The sequence below is a fragment of the Drosophila kikkawai genome, chromosome 3R, assembly GCF_030179895.1.
Source record: "Drosophila kikkawai strain 14028-0561.14 chromosome 3R, DkikHiC1v2, whole genome shotgun sequence".
Classification (NCBI taxonomy): domain Eukaryota; kingdom Metazoa; phylum Arthropoda; class Insecta; order Diptera; family Drosophilidae; genus Drosophila; species Drosophila kikkawai.
The window spans coordinates 1,499,458-1,520,930 of record NC_091731.1 but is presented as its reverse complement, the minus strand read 5'-3'; the positions used below and the strand labels follow the sequence as shown (position 1 = coordinate 1,520,930).

Below are 21,473 nucleotides of genomic sequence, written 5' to 3'. Positions count from 1 at the left end.
TAGTTTGTTCTTTTGCGTCCAGCTAAGTCGCTCTGCTGGAGACTTTTTAAAAAAAATCATTACATTTAAAAATGATATGATTTGGCTTTTTGCAAAAGAAGCAGTTAAATTGTGCTTCTGCTCCTGCAGCACACGTGCTCGGCTTTTTGGTTTTCTCACCGGATATTGCCTCTAGCGTGAGTTATCTTTGCTCCAAGAATTCCAAAAAATCCTGTATTGATTGTAAATTCCTTGTATCCGGAATTGACTGCTCATACAGCAATTGCTTTCTGTAAGCGACAAGTGACGAATTAAACGTTCCGGCTCTCCAATTAAATTAGTTTTTAAATACCACATTTTTCGAATTGCGGGTATTGTTGATTCATGAATCATTTTCTTGAACAAGTCATGAAATTGTTGCCATTGTAGGTAATTTCCATCAAATTTGGGAATCGTTACATTTGGCAACGGTAATGCTGCCGCCGTAGGGAAACTGGCTACCGTCGCAGCTTTCCTTACTCCTCCAAATGTTACTTGGAAGGACACAATGGCATCTTCGGCCATTAAATATCGGGAATCGTCATATCCCAATTCCTTAGGATTTTGAAATTTTTTGTGTATTTGGACATGAATGTTTTTAATTTAATTCCAATAATCAAAAATAATTGCCTCAAAATGTTGGCATGTGTCGAGCGATACTTTGCTCATGATGCGCTCCAAGCTGTCGATCAGCGCCCTTTGCTCGCGAAACATGCAGGCCTGCTCCGGTAATCGAAAACTGCAAGATTTTTTCGTTTTCGTTTTTGAAAACGAGAATTGGTGCTCCGGTAATCGAAAACGAAAGATTTCTTCGATTTGAAAAACGGGCACCTTTTTCTGACCGGAATGAAAAGTAAATGGCTTTTTTTATATGAAATCAGATCTTATTTTTGACCCCACCTCAGATTTGACAACAAAATTTTTGCCGTGTTTACCAAGTCTTCTCGTTTTGGCGATAGGTCGATAAGTTCACCGCAAAAAGTTATCGCCAAGGTTGCCATATTGTTGGTGGAACGAAACAGCCAGTTAAAAATACTTATAAAATATAAATGAATACATTAATAACTTTAAAGGACCGGCAAAATGGTTGTTTATAAATAATGCTATTTAATGTGATTACTTAAATGGTCCAAATTAACCAAATAATTATTTGAGACCACCGGAATTAAAACTCTGAAAAGTGTGGCAGCATCTTAGGTGCATAGATTTGCTTAAATCTACCAATTTTGCCTTTTTCTGGATTAGAAAAAGGGCAACTGTAAATATAATAGGCAATACTTTACGTTGTTTGCTTATTACCAGAAACACAAGTTAGCTGATTGAGCAGTGAGAAACGATGAGAAAACGAAACATTCCGATAGCAAAAATTTGCCGAAAACCGGAGCAGCTAAAAACGAAAACGGTTCGTTTTTGCCCAAAACGATATCGAAAAAATTTTACGATTACCGGAGCAGGCCTGATAGACTCAATTTCTAGATCCTCTTCCGTAGATGCAAATGACTCCGTTTCAGTTTTTAATGCTGCGACCTTAGTGTTGAATATATTTTGGTATTCAATTACTAAATTTTTTATTTCGATGAAATAATTATTTATAAAATAATTATCCTTTTAAGATGGCTTGTATTTTGGCATCTCTGCTGGCAAAATTTGTCCAGAGTCCCTCCAGATTTGCCAACCGCTCCGTATAGTATCTAGGTTTGGGTTTCCTGCTGTCGGAATCCTTTTTGTAATTCCTTATAAGAGCTTGTATGCGCTCGCCCAGCGCCTGCTGTTCGTCCAATAACGATTTTATGCTTCATGATGCCATTTTACTTTATTAAATAAACCTTAAGCGGTATTTTGTTTTGATGTGCCTCTACTCAGACCGTGGTTTATTAATATAAGTAAAAGGTAACGTAATCAAGTAGAAATTACAGATTGGTTCGCCGAGTTGACCAAATCTGTGCTTTGAGTTGTTATCTCAGGTCGCCTTGTTGACCTTTATTGCTTCTTTTTTATCTGTCTGTCTATCGCCAAGTTGATAGCAGTTAGCACCAGAGTTCGCCAAATGAACTTCTGTTTAAATGCTGATTGGTCGCCTTGTTGAACAATTAATCCCTAACGTGATTGCTTTAATTGATTCAAAAATTATTTTAAGTCAATTTTCTAACAAAATGCGGTTCGAAGTCGGGGGTCACCAAATTATGACCCAATAATCACTACCGTGATTTCTTTAGTAAATTTGCAATTAATTTGAATTTATTTGAAGTTATTTGAACGAAATGCGGTTCCAAATTTTGATCAGACAATGATCCCTATGCGAGTTCCAAAGAACTAAATTTTCCAAAGAAATGGATGTCACCAATTCTGAGTAATTCTGAGCGTTGTCAAATTGGAGTCCCAATTTGAACAAATTGCGATCCAAAGTCGGGGGTCACCAATTATTATTTTTTTTTTTTTTTTTTTAGGCTTTGCTTTTATTTATTGAATCTTCTTATTTATGAGACTAACAATAAGTGTATCAAATCTTACAATACTACCTAACTAGCAGTCATGTAGACTGGTACAGAGTAAATGGCCCTGTCTAATTAAGGCTGGGTTGGATGGTCGATACGAAGTAGCCGGCTTCTTCTGGAAACTCGTATCAAGTCCCTTGCTAAAGGATTTGGATGGGTGGAGAGTTTTTCCTTTCTGTAGGATGCTTTTTGTTTTTCTATTTCGTCCTTAACTGCAGGAATGCCGAGATCCCTGTGCACAGTGGCCGATTTGGCTGTTCTAGCGGCAGATTAAGAAAATTTTCAACTGTTAAAATTAATAAAAGTTTTATTTTTTATCGATAGTAATATAATCATATATACAAAAAAAAATACTAAAACCGATCATAGCGATTAACTAGATCAGCTGTTAACACTCAAAGTCAACATATGGAAGCACACTATTTTTCAGAGATTATACCTCGGTTGCTGCACTCTATTTTATATTTGCGACATTTTTTTAGATTTCACCTTTTTTTAAACAAGTTCTCCATTTTCTTAAAGCTCAAGGTATGTAGAATAAGAAAATTAATGTTTTGTGACCTGTGAGTAGATGTTGTATTTGTAGTTTATGTTTAAAACCATCAATGTTTGTAGCCTCCTTTTTTTAAGTATGTTTCAGCTTCTGTAGACTAAATCTTTGTGAAGCTCGTCCCGGCCCGCAAAAACATTATAACTGTGCTAAAATATGGTTCGTCTAGTGTGTAAATTAACCAAGATCAGCTGCCCTTACGTGCCCCTGCTAAAGTTTAGGATATTTTCAGCAAACATGTCGGTGTGCAAACAAGCACTTTTTGCAGTATGGCATGGAGAAACAGACGCCGGGAAGAAAAATTCTGTTCTGGTTGAGCATATTTTTGAAAATGTTATTGACAAATCGAAATGTTCTGAGTCGGACGTGAACTCTATACTTTGCACCGTTAAAAATTTTTGTAAAATTCTTTGTAAGAGATGGAGGCAATGTAATAGGGATATAAAGCGTTTTGAGAGCAAGAACGCGGGTTGGTTAACCGAACATTTGGCCCTTCTGAGTGAAAACAGTAAATTGAATACAACCCGAACGAATAAGAATTTTACTGATTGCAACCCAAAATACCAAACGTCAAAAGTTTCGCATCTAGTAGAAGCAAACTCTTCTGCCGAGCTTATGAAAGCAGCTAGTGTAAGCCTTTACAAATCTGGAAAGCGCAGTGCATGTAATATCGTTTCAATGGTAGCCACAGATGAAGGCTCGTCCAAGAAAATATAAAGAAGTCTGGATGCTTCAAAAGAGATGCCAATAAAATATACTCCAGATGAGGCTTTAGCCCTGTACATTGATGGCGACTACACCAAAAAGTCATATAAACTTTTGCAAGCTGGTGCCAAGACGCGTAATGCTAATATTTTCCCAACATATGATGTTTTGCTGTCTGCAAAGAAGAGGTGTTATCCAAACATAGTTAAAACGGGCGAATGTTGTGCAGAAGTTCCGTTGCAAGATATGTTAGACCATACGATATCCCGAATTGTTGAGGCCCATCCCAATGCAATCAGCAAAATGTTATTGAGTGATGACAAATATGAAAATTTGACGTTCTTGTCTAAATGGGGTTGCGATGGAAGTTCTGGACACGCGACATACCGCCAAAGCTTCACGGATCCACTCCTTAAAATGGCAGATGAACATGTGTTTTTCATTTGTATTGTGCCTTTGCAACTGAAATTGGGTAATGCCATTATTTGGCAGAATCCTCGCCCATCATCGACTCGTTACTGTAGACCTCTTAAAATAATGTTTGCAAAAGAGTCTACTGAGTTGGTAAGAGTCGAAATAGAGAACATACAGGCGCAAATTTCTCGAATTGTGCCTACGAGATTGAGCAGGTTTCAAGTTAACCACAAATTAGAGCTGACAATGATCGACGGAAAAGTGTTAAGCGTAATTGCTGAAACATCTTCACAAACATGTGGCATTTGTAAGGCTACGCCTAAAGTCATGAATGACCTAGAAGCCATTAACAATTTGCCAATTCAAAATGATTTACTTAAATTTGGACTGTCTACTTTACATAGTTGGATTCGTTGCTTTGAATGTATGCTACACATTAGTTACCGGCTACCGATTAAAAAGTGGCAGGTGAGGGGCTCAGATAAAACCATAGTTAATCAACGAAAAGCAGCCATTCAAGAAAGATTTAGGGTTGAAATGGCATTATTGGTTGATATTCCAATGCAAGGTTCCGGCAACACTAACAGTGGAAATACGGCTCGGCGATTTTTTGAAAACTACATTTTGGCTGCAGAAATAACCGGAGTGAACCAGGAACTACTAAAAAGGTTATCATTGATTTTGCGCTGTATGGCTTCGGGATACACCATTAACATTCAGAGATTTCGCGACTATGCTTTCGAAACTGCACGCATTTTTGTTGAACAATACCCGTGGTTTTACATGCCATCCTCAGTACACAAGATTTTAATTCACGGAGCGGATATTATCGAGAAAGTACCACTTCCAATCGGAATGATGTCGGAAGAAGCCTTGGAAGCCCGAAACAAAGACTTAAGAAATTTTCGCTTGAACCATACTCGCAAAAACTCTCGGTCTAATACCATGAACGATCTGTTGCACTTATTATTGGTATCGTCGGATCCACTAATAACAAGTTTGAGCAAAAGTGCGGCTAATAGTTCGAGCAAAGCAGTTTCTTTTGACATTGAAGGTCAAAATCTACTTGAAGACTACAATATACAAGAAGAAAATTCCGATTCAGACTCGTAAAATTGAAATGTATTTGTTTGCGGATTTTTTTTAAATAACATCTTTAAAAACAAAATACAAACTCATTAAAAAAAAAAAAAATTAAAAATTAAAAAAAAAAAATTAAAAAATAAAAAATAAAAAATTAAATTAAATTAAAGGTGTAAAGTTTAATTTCTTTTTAGGCAAAGATTTGATAAAAATTTCAAACTTGGTAAATTTATCGTTATTTTTGATGAAATTCCATTTCTTCCGCTAGAACAGCCAAATCGGCCACTGTGCTGTGGATGTGTTCGTTGCGAATATACCCCAGTGATAGTTCTCAGGATTTTTGATTGGGCGCGCTGTATGATGTCTAGATTGGTACTGCACGCGTTCCCCCAGAGCTGGGAGCCATACGTCCATATTGGCTTCAGTGTGGAGTTGTAGAGCAGGACCTTGTAGTCCAGACACAGGGGCGATCGGGAGTTTATGAGCCAGTGGAGGCTGCTGGCTTTTAGTTTTAGATGAATTTTCTTGCATTCAATGTGTCTTCGCCATGTTAGGCGTCTGTCCAGGTGGACGCCCAGGTACGTTACCACGTTGGCTTCGGGGATCTGCGTGCTGTTCAGGTAGAGCGGAGGGCATGTTTGTCTGTTGAGAGTGAACGTTATGTGCTTACACTTTTGTTCATTTATTTTAATACGCCAATCAGATAGCCACTTCTCGACTACCTTGAGGTGGTTGGCGAGCTGGGTTGTTGCCCGGACTGGACATCTGGAACGGCTGAGGATCGCAGTGTCGTCAGCGAAAGTGCGCTTCCTTGTGGAACTCCAGCTTCGATTGAATAGGTGCCGGATGTTGTTGCATTGCACCTCACTGCGAAGACTCTGTTGTAGAGATACGACTCAAGTAATTTGTGTGTGTATGCCGGCAAGAGTGTTTTAATTTTGTGCATGAGGCCATTGAGCCAGACGCGGTCGAATGCTTGAGAAACGTCTAGAAATATTGCGCTGCAATATTCTCGAAGTTCGAAGGCTGTGCGAATTTCTGATGTTATTCTGTTAACTTGCTCTATAGTTCCATGCTTTTCTCTGAAGCTAAATTGATGAGCTGGGATGATGTTGTGAGCTCCCAGATAAGGAATTATGCGCTTTAGTAGGCATTTTTCAAATAACTTGGACAAGCATGATAGTAGGCTTATTGGTCGGTAGGATGATGGAATCGTGTGGTCTTTTCCGGGCTTCGGTATCATTATAATTATAGATTTTTTCCATTTAGTTGGGTAATGGCCGAGACTTATGATCCCATTGAAGATTTTACAGATGACCTCAATAGCACAATTCGGAAGTTCAATTATCATTTTTTGAGTTATTAGGTCAACGCCGGGAGCCTTTTTCGGCTTCAGTTCGCTGATGACCTTCGTGATCTCGTTCGGACGAAATGATGTTGGAGTAGATTCCGATTCAGTTTGGTTTTGCGGTAGTTCAAATGGATTTGCAGCAGGGTTCGGGTTGAAAACGCCCTGGAGATGTGAGGCAAAAGTTTCGGCTCGGTCTTTGTCGCTGCGGGCCCAACAACCAGATGATTTTCTAATCGGGGTAATGGTTTCAGTCGGAGAGCTTAGGCTTAGGTGAGCTCTCCATAAGGGATGCTTTGTGCTGGTTGGCGAGAGTTTGTCAATATATCTTAATTGTGCATATTCGGCATCTTGCTTCAGGGCCCGGCTTAGTTTGCGTGTGGCTTCATTTAGACGTTGCTTTGAGCATGGCGATCTATTGTTTTGCCACGCCCGTCGCAGACGCCTCTTTTCTTGGATAAGCTGTTCAATCTGCTGGTTCGTTTTGAATTTGATTTTTTACACATCCTTCTGTTGTGGTGTTGAGATCCTGGCTGCAGTCACAAATACCTCTTCCAAAGCGGAGGTGGTGGAGTCGATGTCGGCTTCAGCATTGAGCTGGGATATGTACAAACAGTAAAAGTAAGAGAATGAAAGGAAAAGTATAGGTCCACTCCCGCGGGACTGCCGCAAAGCTATACTTCGCGGGGCGGCAGGCGGTCAGGTGCCGCTCATCGTTCGCCGTCCATGCGTCGGATCTTCTCCCGGCGCCTCAGCTCTCTCAATACGGTTGCTGCCATGTTCGTAACCGCCTCCCAATTGGACGGCGTCTCCAGCATACACCCGATTATATTTTCCGGTGTAAGACGACAGCTCGTTGCTGCTTCCAGGGCAGCTCTATCCGCGCTGAATAGTGAGCATGAGAAGAATGCATGCTCTGCGTCCTCGACGACTCCGCTGCCGCAGTAATCGCAGAAGGGATCAGCCTCGTGTTTGAATCTATGGAGGTATGCCTTGAAGCATCCATGGCCTGTAATCAGTAGCGTCGTGTAGAAATCCATCTGCCCGTGTCTTCTATATAGCCATGGTTCCAGTTCGGGGATGAGTCGGTACGTCCACCGTCCAGTGCTCGCACTATCCCACCTCGTTTGCCATAGGGAGATGGTTCTGCTCCGCTGAGTTCCACTACCCGAGTTGCCAGTCCTGCGCTCCGCTGCCAGTAGGTCGATTGGGATTGTTCCAGCCACAACCAGTGCGGCCTCTTCCGATACTGTGCAGAAGCAGCTGGAGATGCGCAGTGCGCAGCGTCTATATACCATCTTGCATTGTCGACTGTAGCTCGTGGTCGACATAGCTTCCGCCCATATCGTCGCGGCATATAGGATGGTAGACGTCACCACGGTTGCTATTAGCCTTCGGCTGTGCTGCTTTGGGCCTCGTGTGTTGGCCATCATCCTTGAGATGGCGCCAGTGGCCTTGGAAGCCTTGGCCGCTACGTACTCCAGGTGGCTCTTGTAGTTTAGCCTGTGGTCGATCTGGACGCCTAGGTAATTGACCGCTGGGCAGGACTCGATGGTAGTCGACCCGACACGGAAGTTCACTTTCTCTACGGCCTTCCTGCTGCTGATGAGCACTGCTTCCGTCTTGTGTTCGGCAAGCGAGAGTCCGTTGTCTGCTAGCTGCATGATGGCAAGGCTGCATTTTGTGGAAACATCAACCAGGTGCTTCTCCACAGTGACCAATGCGATGTCGTCTGCGAAGCCCACTACGGAGCAGCCTTCGGGCAGATTCAGCCTCAGTACACCGTCGTACATGACATTCCATAGGATTGGCCCGAGGACTGAGCCTTGGGGTACGCCTCCTGTTACTTGGTGCTCCTGGTTTCCGGCGTCCGATTTGTATTGCAGGACGCGGTCTTTGAAGTAATCGGCTATCAGCTGTACAAGGTATCCGGAAATGCCGCCCCGTTGGAGTGCTTGGAGGACTCGGCTCCAGTTTGCAGAATTGAAGGCGTTTTTGACGTCCAGGGTGCACACAAGGCAGTATTTCTTGGTGCCTCCTTGCCATCTTTCGCCTTCAATCGCATTTTCTGCCAGCAGCGTTACCTCGCGGATTGCATCGATAGTGCTGCGTTTCTTACGAAACCCGTGCTGGTGGCTGGATAGGGCTCCGCGCTCTTCGATTTCCGCTGCCAGCCTGCTGCATATAATCCGCTCGAATATTTTTTTGCAGCTGGTTAGCGCGCTTAGGACCTCCTCTTCATCAATGGGGATTGGTTCCACCACGGTCACGGCGGCTGGGCTGGGAACAGCGTGGAAACTATTGCTCCCAATTGCTCATGGGAGGTTGGTGTCGGCTGTCTGATTAGCTTTCCCATTACCATCTTGTAGGCCGACCGAACGGCTCCTGGTCTGCCGCGTCGCAGAGGTCCTGGAAGCACCTGTTTTTGCTCGCCCTGATGGCCACTTTGAGGGCTTTCTTCCTCTCCCTGTAGATGGACTCGTACATCCCTTGCAGGGGGCGTCCTCTGTTTCGCTGGCATCTCCGCCTTGCTGCGAGGCACTCGCTTCGGGCTGTGGCTATCTCCTGGTTCCACCACGGGACTGGTCGCCTGCCACATCCCCTGTTGGAGCTCTCCATTGCCGCATCGCAGGCAGCCTTGATCGTGGCAGATAACCCATCCGCACAGCTATTTGCATCCCCAATGATGGCGTTGCAATCCATGCTGGCTAGAAGCACTTCTACGTTTAGGGTGTGTACCCTATACGCAGTTTGCCGGTCAGGAAGTCGCTGCTGGCTGTGCATCATCTTGAAGGTTATCGCGGCATGGTCGCTGTATGTAAGCAGGTCCGTGACTTCCCATTGGCTGTTCCGGGTGAGTTCCGGGCTGGCAAAGGTCAGGTCGATGACTGACTCTCTGCCTGCCTTGCTGTAGGTGCACCTGTTACCGTCATTGAGGAGGCAAACATTCAAAGTGGCCAGGGCATCCAGGAGGATGGTTCCCCTCTGCGTTGTCCTCGAGCTCCCCCAAGCGGTGGACCATGCATTGAAGTCCCCAGCGATTAATACAGGCGACCTTCCACGAGCGTCCTGTGCGATCTCCTGCACCACATCTCGGAAGGCGTCTATGTGCATGCTCGGAGCAAGGTAACAGCTGTACACGGTCACCTCATGGATCTTGGCCCTGGTGTAGCCAGGTCTTGACGCTCTCTGCGTCATATGGCCCGCAGGCTGCCCGCAGCTCCAGATGGCTGCCCCGCCGTCGGTGCTCTGCTGCCACACACCGTCAGGTTTTGCCCTATACGGTTCGCTTAGTATAGCGACGTCCGTTTTCAGCTCCGTAGCCGTTTGGGACAGGAGGTCCTGGGCTGCTCTGCAGTGGTTGAGGTTAAGTTGGAGAAACTTAACCATTCTGCATGTGTTTGGCGGCCTTCTGGTACTCTGGGCAGGACCTGCTCAGAGTCGCGTGCTCCGCGTACCTCGCGGTCTTACCCGCTCGGGTGCATATAATGCACCTAGGCTTGCCATGGCATGTTTTGTGCTTATGGCCAGCGCCTCCGCATTTAAAGCAGGAGTCCTGCGTGGTCTTGGCTGTTGCTTCCGGAGCTCGGCATCTCACAGCATTATGTCCGAAGCCCATGCACTTAAAGCAGCGCTTCGGTTCTGTCTTCTGCCTAATGCGGCAGACGACCCAACCGATCCGGATTTTGCCCTGGGGGGCTAGCTCTATGTGGGAACTCACATACTTTTTGTATTTCATCCAATTTGTTCTGTGCGACGTCAACCTGTGAGGGTGATCCGTAGTTTCTGGGCTTTGAAGGAGGGTTATCAACAGCGGCGAGTGATCTGAAGAAAGGTCCGGAAGGGCCTTGGCGTTTATTAGATTGCGTGGGATGTTTTTTGTCACCGCAAAGTCAATTAGATCAGGTATCTTTCTGGGGTCTGCTGGCCAATAGGTGAGGCTACCAGGGGAAACGTAGTCCAGTTTATTTCTCACATTGATGAGAGCGTTATACAGTTGTCTTCCCTTCGGGGTCACGAGGCGGGAACCCCAATGCGTGTGCTTGGCGTTGTAATCTCCTGCAGCTATGAAACGATCTCCAAGAGAGTTGTAAAAGTCCATGAATTGGCCTTCAGAGATTGTAAAGCGAGGTGGGCAGTAGACAGCAGCAATGCAAAGGTTGCCGTTACCTGACTGCACTTTAATGGACGTAGCTTGCAAGTAATTGGTTGTCAGTTATGACAACTTAATTACTACCGTGATTGCTGCAGTTGATTTAAATTAATTTAAATCAAATTTCGAAAAAAATGCGTTTCGAAGTCGGGGGTCACCAAATATGACCACTTAATCACTAACGTGATTGCTTCAGTTGATTGACATTTTTTTTTTTTTTAAATCAACTGTCGAACAAAATGCGGTTCGAAGTCGGGGGTCACCAAATGTGCGGATTCAGAATAAATCCTAATGGTGAAATAGTTTTTGTTGCGTGCCTCAGGTTCAGTACCATTGGCAATGGTCGCCGCAATAAGAACAATACCAATTGGGCTGCGGAGAAGTGAATACGCAAAGAGTTCTTTTCGTACTTATTTTATTGGATATTGCATGGGGTTTATATACATGTTTTTGGGTCAAAGGGTATTTACTTAGGTCTACTTTTGGGTTACATGGGTTCATCCTATAAAAACATAAACAGCTGGATACAGTCATGTGAACTACTTAGATAACTAATTCCTGCGACGTCTGCATACAATTGGTGCGGGATTCTGTTTATGGCCCGGAATCACACATGTGTGCGCGGACCTGCGTGTCCCGGGTGTCGCGAGTTTCCCGAGTTATTTAGGTAGATGGGCAGCGTCCAGATGCAATCTTATCAATAGATGGCTGGTGGCAGCTGCGAACAATTATCTCCTTGACGAAAATTGTACAATGACCAATAAATTATTTTTTCTGAATGTTCCACTTAGTAGTCTACATTTCTTATAACTTTAAGTAGATTCTGACGGAACTTTGCATATTTTTGCCATTAATCTATTTTTATACCCTTGCAGGGTATTATAATTTCAGTCAAAAGTTTGCAACGCAGTGAAGGAGACGTTTCCGACCCTATAAAGTATATATATTCTTGATCAGCATCAACAGCCGAGACGATCTAGCCATGTCCGTCTGTCCGTCTGTCCGTTTCTACGCAAACTAGTCCCTCAGTTTTAAAGCTATCTGAATGAAACTTTGCATATAGTCTTCTATATACTCTCACTGCTATATATGTCGGAACGGGCCGGATCGGACGACTATATCATATAGCTGCCATACAAATGTTCGATAAATTTTTAGGAAAAAAATTATAACTTGGCTGTTTTTCAACATTTTTGCATAATTTTTTAGATAAGGACCTTTTTATATTATTCCAGAATTTTGGTAAAAATTTTAAGAAAATCGGACCGCTATATCTTATAGCTGCTATAGGAACGATCGGAAAATGAATAGGAAAAAAATTATAACTTCGTTGTTTTTCAACATATTCTTATCTACTTTTTAATATGAGCTTCTTTTATTATTTCAGAATTTTGGTATAAATTTTCTGAAAATCGGACGACTATATCTTATAGCTGCCATAGGAACGATAGGGAAAGTAATAGAAAAAATTATAACTTCGTTGTTTTTCAACGTATTTTCATCTACTTTGAGACATGAGCTTTTAGTATTATTTGAGAATTTTGGTAACAATATTATGAAAATCGGACAACTATATCATATAGCTGCCATAGAAGTGATCCGTAGATGTAGAGAAAATGTAAAGCTGGGAATGTATAACTGTAACTGTCAAACTGTAAACATAATAAGTATAGGTAAAATGTTATGAAACTCTGTTTAGTGTCTGTTTTCGGCATTATAATTTATAATATAAATATGAAAACCAATCTGCAAGCGTATACAAACTTCGGCGTGCCGAAGTTAGCTTCCTTTCTTGTTTTTAATTGTAGTCAGTTTCTCACAAATTTTTTTGATGATTTAAAAATTTTTGGACTAAAATACTACATTACGTGTGTAAATACTTTTGAAAATATACATGCTTTTACTTTTTACTTTTATCCTTGTCTCATGTACTGTAATTGTTGTAATTTAGCTTGAAAAGTAGTGAATAATATTTTTATTTAGGATAATTAATACAGAGATTAAGTTTTACACATTCGTTGGCGATAGTGGTGGGCAGAAGAAGGAAAAAAAGGACAATCGTTAGAGACGTTACAATATACGATGTCTTTATGGCCATCGATGGTTCGGTATACGATATATGAATGTAGATCAATACGGTGCCAATTGCATTTCCAATACTTCCCCTCAATTGGTATAGCGTTGATCGACTGGTCGTATACCCAAGGCTGTCTTGCAGGTATTGTGTTTTGAAGCACCGAGTCCCTTTGTCAATACGTCTGCTGGCATCTCGGTCATTGAAATGGTTCCTTCTTCAACCAGCTCTCGGATGAAATGGTGGCGGATGTCACCAGCCAGCTCCTTGATTGTCGTTGTAGATGATGGTCGTCTTCAGTTGGCCCAAAACTTCTTGTAGAAAGCTTCTAAGATGAACAGCTTCCTTTGAGGAGTCAGACAGAGCCATATACTCTGTTTCTGCGCTTGACGGCATTCCCAGGATATTGCTGCACCGGCGAACTTAAAAGCAAAACCTGAAAAAGATCTGCGATCATCAATGTAGGCGGCCCAGTCAGCATCGGCGTAGCCTACAAGGTCTTAGTTTTGAGTGTCTTTTAGGTAACGTAATACCCTCTTCGCAGCAATCCAATGTTGTTTTCCAAAGTTAGTATTGTATTGACTTAGTGCACTCACTGCAAATGCAATATCTGGGCGCGTTGATACTGCCAACCACATTAGGGCTCCAACTAAACTCTGATACGGCACATTGGCAACATCTTCTTTCTCGTCTTCGGTTTTGGGACACATTTCAGTTAACAATTTCTCATTCGTGTTGATTGGTGTATTTACGGGCTTAAAATTCTCCATATTGAACCGTTTGAGAATATCTGCGATATATTTTGGCTGACCCATGGTAAACTCCGTTTTGTCTTTGTCTTGAACTTGATGCCCAAGCAATACGATAGCTTACCCAAATCTTTCATCTGGAACTTGTTGGACAATTCGCGCTTCAATTGTAAAAGCATTTGGGTATTATTGGTCGCAATTATGAGGTCGTCTACATAAAGCGACACGATCAGGATTCCGTTTTGCTCATTTTTCAGGTACACGCATTGGTCGGCGGCGAGTGGCTTAAGGTTCAGCTCTTTGAGTTTGCTATCTAGCTTCTTGTACCAATGGCGTCCACTCTGCTTAAGGACATATAAAGCCTTTTTTAGCTTGCACACTTTTTCAGGTCCATACATCCTTTTCTCTTTAGCTGTCAAGACTTCTTCGAATTCAGGTGGGACGCTGATGTATAGTTCTTCCTCAATATCTCCATTCAAATAGGCGCTGTTGAAGTCGAATTAATGAAGATCCAGTCCGAGTTCCGCAGCTAGAGGTATTACAATTCGAATCGAGCTCATTCTGGACACGGGGGAGAAGGTCTCGTAGTCAATGCCTTCGCGTTGGGTGAATCCTTCAGCAACCAGGCGAGCTTTACGGCAATTTACCCTTCCGTCGGGTAAGTATTTTGTTCGAAGTACCCATTTCGTTTCACCCTATCACCCTATGGTTTTTCTGCGGATCAACAACTTCCCAGGTATTGTTCATTTTCTAAGACCTGTACTCGTATACTAACGCCTCCTTCCATTCGATGGCATTTGTACCTTTAAGTGCTGCGCTCGCAGTTAGTTATTTTGGGTTCGTTGCAAGTGAAGTGGCTTCGTAGAACACATCTTCTGAGTCGGACTGCTGATTGGGTGTATCGACCTGGTCTGCAAGTATTTGATTTTAAATTAATCTGGGTCTTCCTGGTTTACCTGTTAACAGCTTCCTTGGCCTTCCAGGACTACGTTTTACTGGCTGTCTATCGTCTGGCTCATTGTCCTCTGACTCAGGATCTTCTGGTTGGATGCTTTCGTTGTCATCTTGGTCATTTTCTGGTTGATCGTCTGCTACCGGCTCAATGTTGACATCGATCTGAGGTTCAATGAACTCTTCGAACTTATATTCGTGCTTAATCAACGTTTGGTTTTTCACATCGTACAGCCTATAAGCTTTGGCATCGGTGCAGTATCCAACGAATACACATTTCTTGGATTTTGGGCTGAATTTACTCTTCGATCGTTTGTCCAATGAATATGCAATTTGACCAAATTTTTGCATATGCCTTACAATTGGGATGCGATTGTTCCACAGCTTGAAGGGTGTTTCTCCACAAAGGCTCCTTGAAGGACATCTGTTTCTTATGTAGTTTGCTTTATTTACTGCTTCAGCCCAGTAGCTCGCAGGAAGTGCAGTCTGCAACATCAGGCAGCGAGCCATTTCAACAAGGGTCCGGTTCTTACGTTCGGCTGTGCCATTTTATTGAGGAGTATATTCTACAGAATACTCGTGCTTTATTCCCTGGGCTGCAAGATACCTTTTGAACTCATTATTAGTGTATTCTGTACCGTTATCTGACCTGATTGTTTTGATCTTCCTTCCAGTTCGCCGTTCAACATAGTTTTTGAATTCCTTAAATTTCTGGAACACTTCAGACTTGCTTTTGATGGTATAGAGCTCGCACCATTTTGAAAAATCATCGATGAATGTCAAAAAATAGCGGCTGCCGCCGTGGCTATTTACACGCATGGGACCGCATACGTCGCTGTGGATTAGTTCTAGTACGGATCTTGCTTTTGAATTTGATACTGGAAACGGCTTTTGGCACTGCTTCCCCTTGATACATATTTCGCAAATTGGAAGAGTCTCCTTGAGGTTTACTTTGGCTCCTAGTACTTTACCTTTTCTTATTAGTTCTTTTAGGTCCGGCTCATTAAGATGGCCAAAACGTTCATGCCATTCTTTAATGCTGTTTTGTTTACCTGCAGCGATTTGGCTGCATTCGTGTTTTTCTTCAATCTGGTATAAGTCCAATTTGCGAGGAGCGGTGAACACTATTTCTCCTCCTGTAGCTCTAATTATTTCAGCTTTCTCCTTCTTGAAAACAACATTGAAGCCGTTATCACATATTTTTGAAACCGATAAGAGATTGGTCCTTAAATCCGGCACATAGAGCGTATTCTTCAGGCTAGCGGTGAACTTGTTGTTTGGCGAGAACTGCACGGATCCATATCCTTTTATGTCTGTAGCCTCATCATTTGTCAGTTTGAGCTTCGGGCCTTCTGCAGGCTCAAGATTCACGAACATATTTTGTTGTGAGCATTAGTGATTAGTGTTTAATTCTTTCGGTTTGCTGTTATTATACTTCTTGTGTGCCAATAATGCTCCCGGCGTCGACTCGCTTTTATTTCTTTTTCTCGCCTCGTATTCGTCTAGCAACTTTATTTTAAGTGCCTCCGTTGAGATTAAGTTTTCCTGCGTTTCAATCGCGATTCGAAACTGTTCATATTCCTCAGGGATACTGTACAGTAGCAAAATGGTTAACAGATCGTCAATATTCATGAGATCAACTTCGTTTATTTTGTCTACTATGTCGGAAAACATATCTATGTGGCTTCTCATGTCTCCGCCTGCATTAATTTTTAGTAGGATCAGGGATTTCAATAGTGCGGCTTTACGGGCTGGCCCCTTAGACTGGTAAGTGCTATGCAGCTTTTTCCATACATCGTTTGAAGTTTCGCAGTTTTTTGTATGCCTTAGTTCCGATGTTGACTTGGCCAAAATGAGATCGGACTTAGCCTTTGTATCTTCGTTTATCCACTGCGTGTCATCTGCTTCGGGTTTTAAATGAGTCCCGTTCACATATTTCCACGAGTCGTTCTTGACTAACAAGGCCTGCATTTGTATTTTCCAGGTGTCGAAATTATCTTTGCCCAAGGGCTCTCTGCGTATACTAGCGATACTCATTTCTTTATAATTTGCGTTTAGTTTTGCTACACAAGCAAATTATTTCACGGAGCTACACAAGCAACGAACACGCTTCTTTTCTCGATCGCGAATTAGACGCCTTCAGTCTTGTCCCCAGAAGTCTCAAATTCTCGCACATGCATATGTATGTGTATATATGTGCGCGTCGGCAATTTCACTACAAATTGAAATTTGCCATTTAATCTCACTTTTTGTTCAATATCCTTCTGCTAACTATTTTCTGGCGCAGTGGAAGGGTGCTGCGGCCCATAACCTGTTGTAATTTAGATTGAATTAGTAGTGAATAATAGTTTTATTTAGGATAATTAATACAGAGATTAAGTTTTACACATTCGTTGGCGATAGTGGTGGGCAGAAGAAGGAAAAAAAGGACAATCGTTAGAGACGTTACATTATACGATGTCTTTATGGCCATCATATATGAATGTAGATCAATACGGTGCCAATTGCATTTCCAATAGTAATCTTTCGCATTGCTTCTTGGGCAGCTTCAGCATAGGACAAGCTACGCGATAAAAACTATTTTATTGAAATTGGTCAACAACACCAAGAATAACAATAAAAAAGGTTGGGAACTAGTTTGCGTAGAAACGGACAGATGAACAAAAGGACGGACGCACAAATCTAGATATATTTAGCCGTTGATGCTGATCAAGAATATATATACTTTATAGGGTCGGAACCGTCTGCTTCTCAGCGTTGCATCTGACTAAAATTATAATATTCTTTAAAGGTATAATAAAAAGCAAAAGAGTTAATTATATTATACTTTCCTCTGGGTTAGCTCATCTTTGGACTGACTGTATCTATATCCTGAAGACACAATCCGGTCAATATTGGTCGATGAGTAATATGGATAAAAACAGGCATGTGTATCCTTTAATAGCAATTTACTATAACGATAAATATTTATATTTTTTAAGTTAATTTATATTGATAAAAGATATTTATAAAATTTAATTTTACATGGGTGATAACACATATTAATATAAAAAAATTATATTAATATAATAAAATTTATTTTAAAAAAATTCGAGTGATACTAAATGACGAGATACTGAATGACAGACCAAAAGATTATGAAGGAGAATAAGAAAGATAATATTGTCAGATTCGAAAGTCATCAAAGAGAGAGAATGTGTTGCCCGATTCGAAAGTCACCCAAGATTTATTTTATGACTCGAAAGACATCTAAGGGAAAGCGGATGAGTGAACCGAACTGTAGAAGAGTGACTATACTAGAGGCTAGGGCTTCGGCTCGCTTTATATAGGGCCTGTCAAGGTATAGTCCGCCGATGGAAATTAATTTGGCCTAGCAGCAGGATTAAACGCACGTGGGTGGCTCCCTCGAAAAATATACCATTCTGGAGGGTTTAAGGGAAGAAATCGGGGCTGGGTTGCGTGACCGCTACCACTGGCGGGCACGCGGGGGTGCAATTTTCTCTGTGTGTCGCCAGCGGTTATACCTCTGATGTGACGGGAGCAGGTAATGTCAGTTGCAACGCTACTGCTACAAGAACAAAAAAGTAGGGGAAGCTAAGCCGCTCAGGTGCCATAGTCGACACAGACTCGGACCTGGAGAGCGTGCAGCTCTCTAAAGTGGAGGAAGAAAGCCATCTCCGCTCGCTGGCACCAACTCCTCGCGCAGAGACGGCGGTCAAGCGATGGGATGAGGCGCAATATAAGGCTGCCCTTCGCATCCAGTGTCGGCTCCAGAAAAAAGCCCCCCTATCGTCAGAGGAGAAGGTAAAGCTTACCTGGGCCGAGAAAAGGATCGCTGAGGGCAGGGTTCTGATCTAGACGGGCGGATTCGCCATAAAGGTGGAAGTGACGCTTGCTAACCAAAGGCAACGCTCAGCCGAGAACGCCTGTAAGGACGCACAGGGGAGCAAGCGGCAACGCGGTCGTAAGAAGGAAGGCCCTCACCAAAGGATATAATTATTATTATTATTATTATTAATTTTAAGATGTTCTTCCTAACGCTACAAGTACAAAATATAAGTTAATGCGCTAGTCCCACAGGACAAGTTACTTATCAGTTCATTAGATATGATTAGTTACAAAACTTTTAATTAAAAACTAGGGTTGCTTTGTTTCATTTTATGTGACATTTTGTTCTTGTAAGTGTGCAATAAGTTTTGCCTTAAATTACGCGGCACTGCTAATATTTCTTAGATAGTTTGGTAATTGGTTCCATAATCTTATAGGATAGATGAAATATTGTAGTTCAGAAAGCAGGGATCTGTGCCTTAAGGGGCTCATCCACAGTAGAACATGTTGGCCGAGCCGCTCGTCGAGCAAAAATTTCATTTGCCACCAACTAGTGCCAACATGCTTCCAAACATCATTTGCTGGGAAATCTTTGAGAAGTGAACATGGCAACGGACGACGCATATATCTTTTGAACCAAATAAGATAATAAAATAATTTAAACGCCATTTGACAGCAAATTGTTGAAAAATTTACATATTTATTGGAAAATATGCCACGCCCACTCATTCCCTTTTTTACAGGGTATCAAAGTGAAAAATTTGGTTTTTTTCAATGAAAACAATTTTTTAAAAATATTTTTTATTTAAGTTTTTATCTTTATTTTTATGTATTTGCTCAAATAAAAATAATTAAAAAAAAACAAAAAAATCATGGCGATAGATAATATATTTTTTGTGCACTTTTGGCAATTAATGTTTGCTTCGAAAAGAAAAAAAGAAAGAGGAAGCGCCAAAACGGAAGCACAATATGTGGATGAAAGAGTGGTGGCCTTGCATGAGGATCTCATCTATACCCTTTTTAGGGTATAGCCGCTGCTCCTTGCTTAGCTCCCTGAACATTGTAGCCCACCCTTCAGCATAAATGTCAGCTTCGTCCCTTGGTTTCTTGGCGTTCATGTTGTCCAAATGAGCTACTGCCTTCTGCAGGAACTCGGATCCTTTTTGTGTGCCACAAAGATTGCTCATTTTGCAAGCAATAAATAAATTCTTGAATAAATTGTTTTGACATTTTACAGCTCCGGTACTACGTGTTGTCGCTACAAGCTTTTGCTTCAAGTGATGTTCGTGCCAACGTTGCCATCCATTGTCGAGCATGTTGTTGCGAACACAAGCTAGATAGAATGATTTCTATTTCGTTCGAGCGGCTCGACAAACACGAAATTTGTACACGAGCACTACCACTAACGATGAAAATTTCGTCGAGCTCAACATGCTCGGCCAACAAGTTCTACTGTGGATGGGCCCCTTTATTTGTATAATAATATTTGCCCTTCGTTAAGTGGAGAATCTTAGTGTTTCAAATAAATAAAGTTGTACCTTGGAAAAAATTATTTTTATACCCTTGCAGGGTATTATAATTTCAGTCAGAAGTTTGCATACAAATTTTCGAAAAAATTTTAGAAAAAAAAGTATAACTTTGCTGTTTTTCAACATTTTTGCATAATTTTTGAGATTCTGTCTGTTACAGTTTACATTCCCAGCTTTACATTTTCTCTACATCTACGGATCACTTCTATGGCAGCTATATGATATAGTTCTCCGATTTTCATAATATCGTTACCAAAATTCTGAAATAATACTAAATGCTCATGTCTCAAAGTAGATGAAAATACGTTGAAAAACAACGAAGTTATAATTTTTTCAATCGTTTTCCCTATCGTTCCTATGGCAGCTATAAGATATAGTAGTCCGATTTTCATTAAATTTATACCAAAATTTTGAAATAATACAAGAAGCTCATGTTTCAAATTAGATGAAAATACGTTAAAAAACAACGAAGTTATAATTTTTTCTTTTACTTTCCCTATCGTTCCTATGGCAGCTATAAGATATAGTAGTCTGATTTTCATAAAATTTTTACCAAAATTCAGAAATAATATATAATGGCCAAATTTATAATTTTTTTTCTAAAAATTTATCGAACATTTGTATGGCAGCTATATGATATAGTCGTCCGATCCGGCCCGTTCCGACATATATAGCAGTGAGAGTACATAGAAGACTATATGTAAAGTTTCATTCAGATAGCTTTAAAACTGAGGGACTAGTTTGCGTAGAAACGGACAGACGGACGGACAGACGGACAGACGGACAGACGGACATGGCTAGATCGACTCGGCTGTTGATGCTGATCAAGAATATATATACTTTATAGGGTCGGAACCGTCTCCTTCACTGCGTTGCAAACTTCTGACTGAAATTATAATACCCTGCAGGGGTATAAAAATATAGGGTAAGGTGGGGTAAAGCCGACCTAGTAAATGGTTTTGGCTATAAAATGCTTATTTTACATCGGATCAAGTCGTTATATATACCAAATTAAAGGTTGGACTTTTGCGCAACTTTCTATGCATTTTATTCATACCTTTGAAAAGTTTTGAGATACAAGCGTTTTACGAAAAAGTTCATTTTTGCTATGTTCAAAAATGATGGGGTAAACCCGACCGCCTATGTTTTTGGCTGATTTAGTACATATATAACCTAAATATAGGTTTTGCAATGATAAATCAATCAATGTTATGTTATATAATGGCAATAAAAGATAATAGAATTAAAAAAAAGAAAATAGCAAAATAATTCATCAGTATCATCTGATTCGCTGCTCAAATAGCTTGCTGGCGTTTTTTGGTTCGAGTTGAACGTCTGGTTGGCTGCGATGTCGATGGTTTTGGTGTGATTGTTGTTTTTTTGGCTTTTTTTTTGCGGCAGGATTTACCTCACTATTTAGAGGTCGGATTTGCCCCACCACGTAATTTTTCATAAAAAAGCAATTAAAAAAGAAATTATGAAAAAAAAAATGAACCAGACTTATATGCACTTTGTAGGACTTTATTCAAAGAATCTAAATCCACTTACCTTTTCATGCGATAACTTTGACAAAAAG

The 21,473-nt window shown here is 41.4% G+C and overlaps 1 protein-coding gene across 4 annotated transcripts in view; it reads right to left on the bottom strand.

The window, feature by feature from the left end:
- Nucleotides 1-21,473, bottom strand: part of nAChRalpha4 (nicotinic acetylcholine receptor alpha4) — a 511,483-nt gene that overhangs the window by 79,056 nt on the left and 410,954 nt on the right. For 3 of the 4 annotated variants that reach the window (XM_070286891.1, XM_070286892.1, XM_070286894.1), the window contains one exon: nucleotides 17,374-17,491. The exons of the other annotated variant lie outside the window; for it this stretch is intronic. In XM_070286891.1, coding sequence (XP_070142992.1) covers nucleotides 17,374-17,491 — 118 coding nt within the window. The remainder of the gene's footprint in view (nucleotides 1-17,373; nucleotides 17,492-21,473) is intronic. 4 annotated transcript variants of the gene reach the window in all.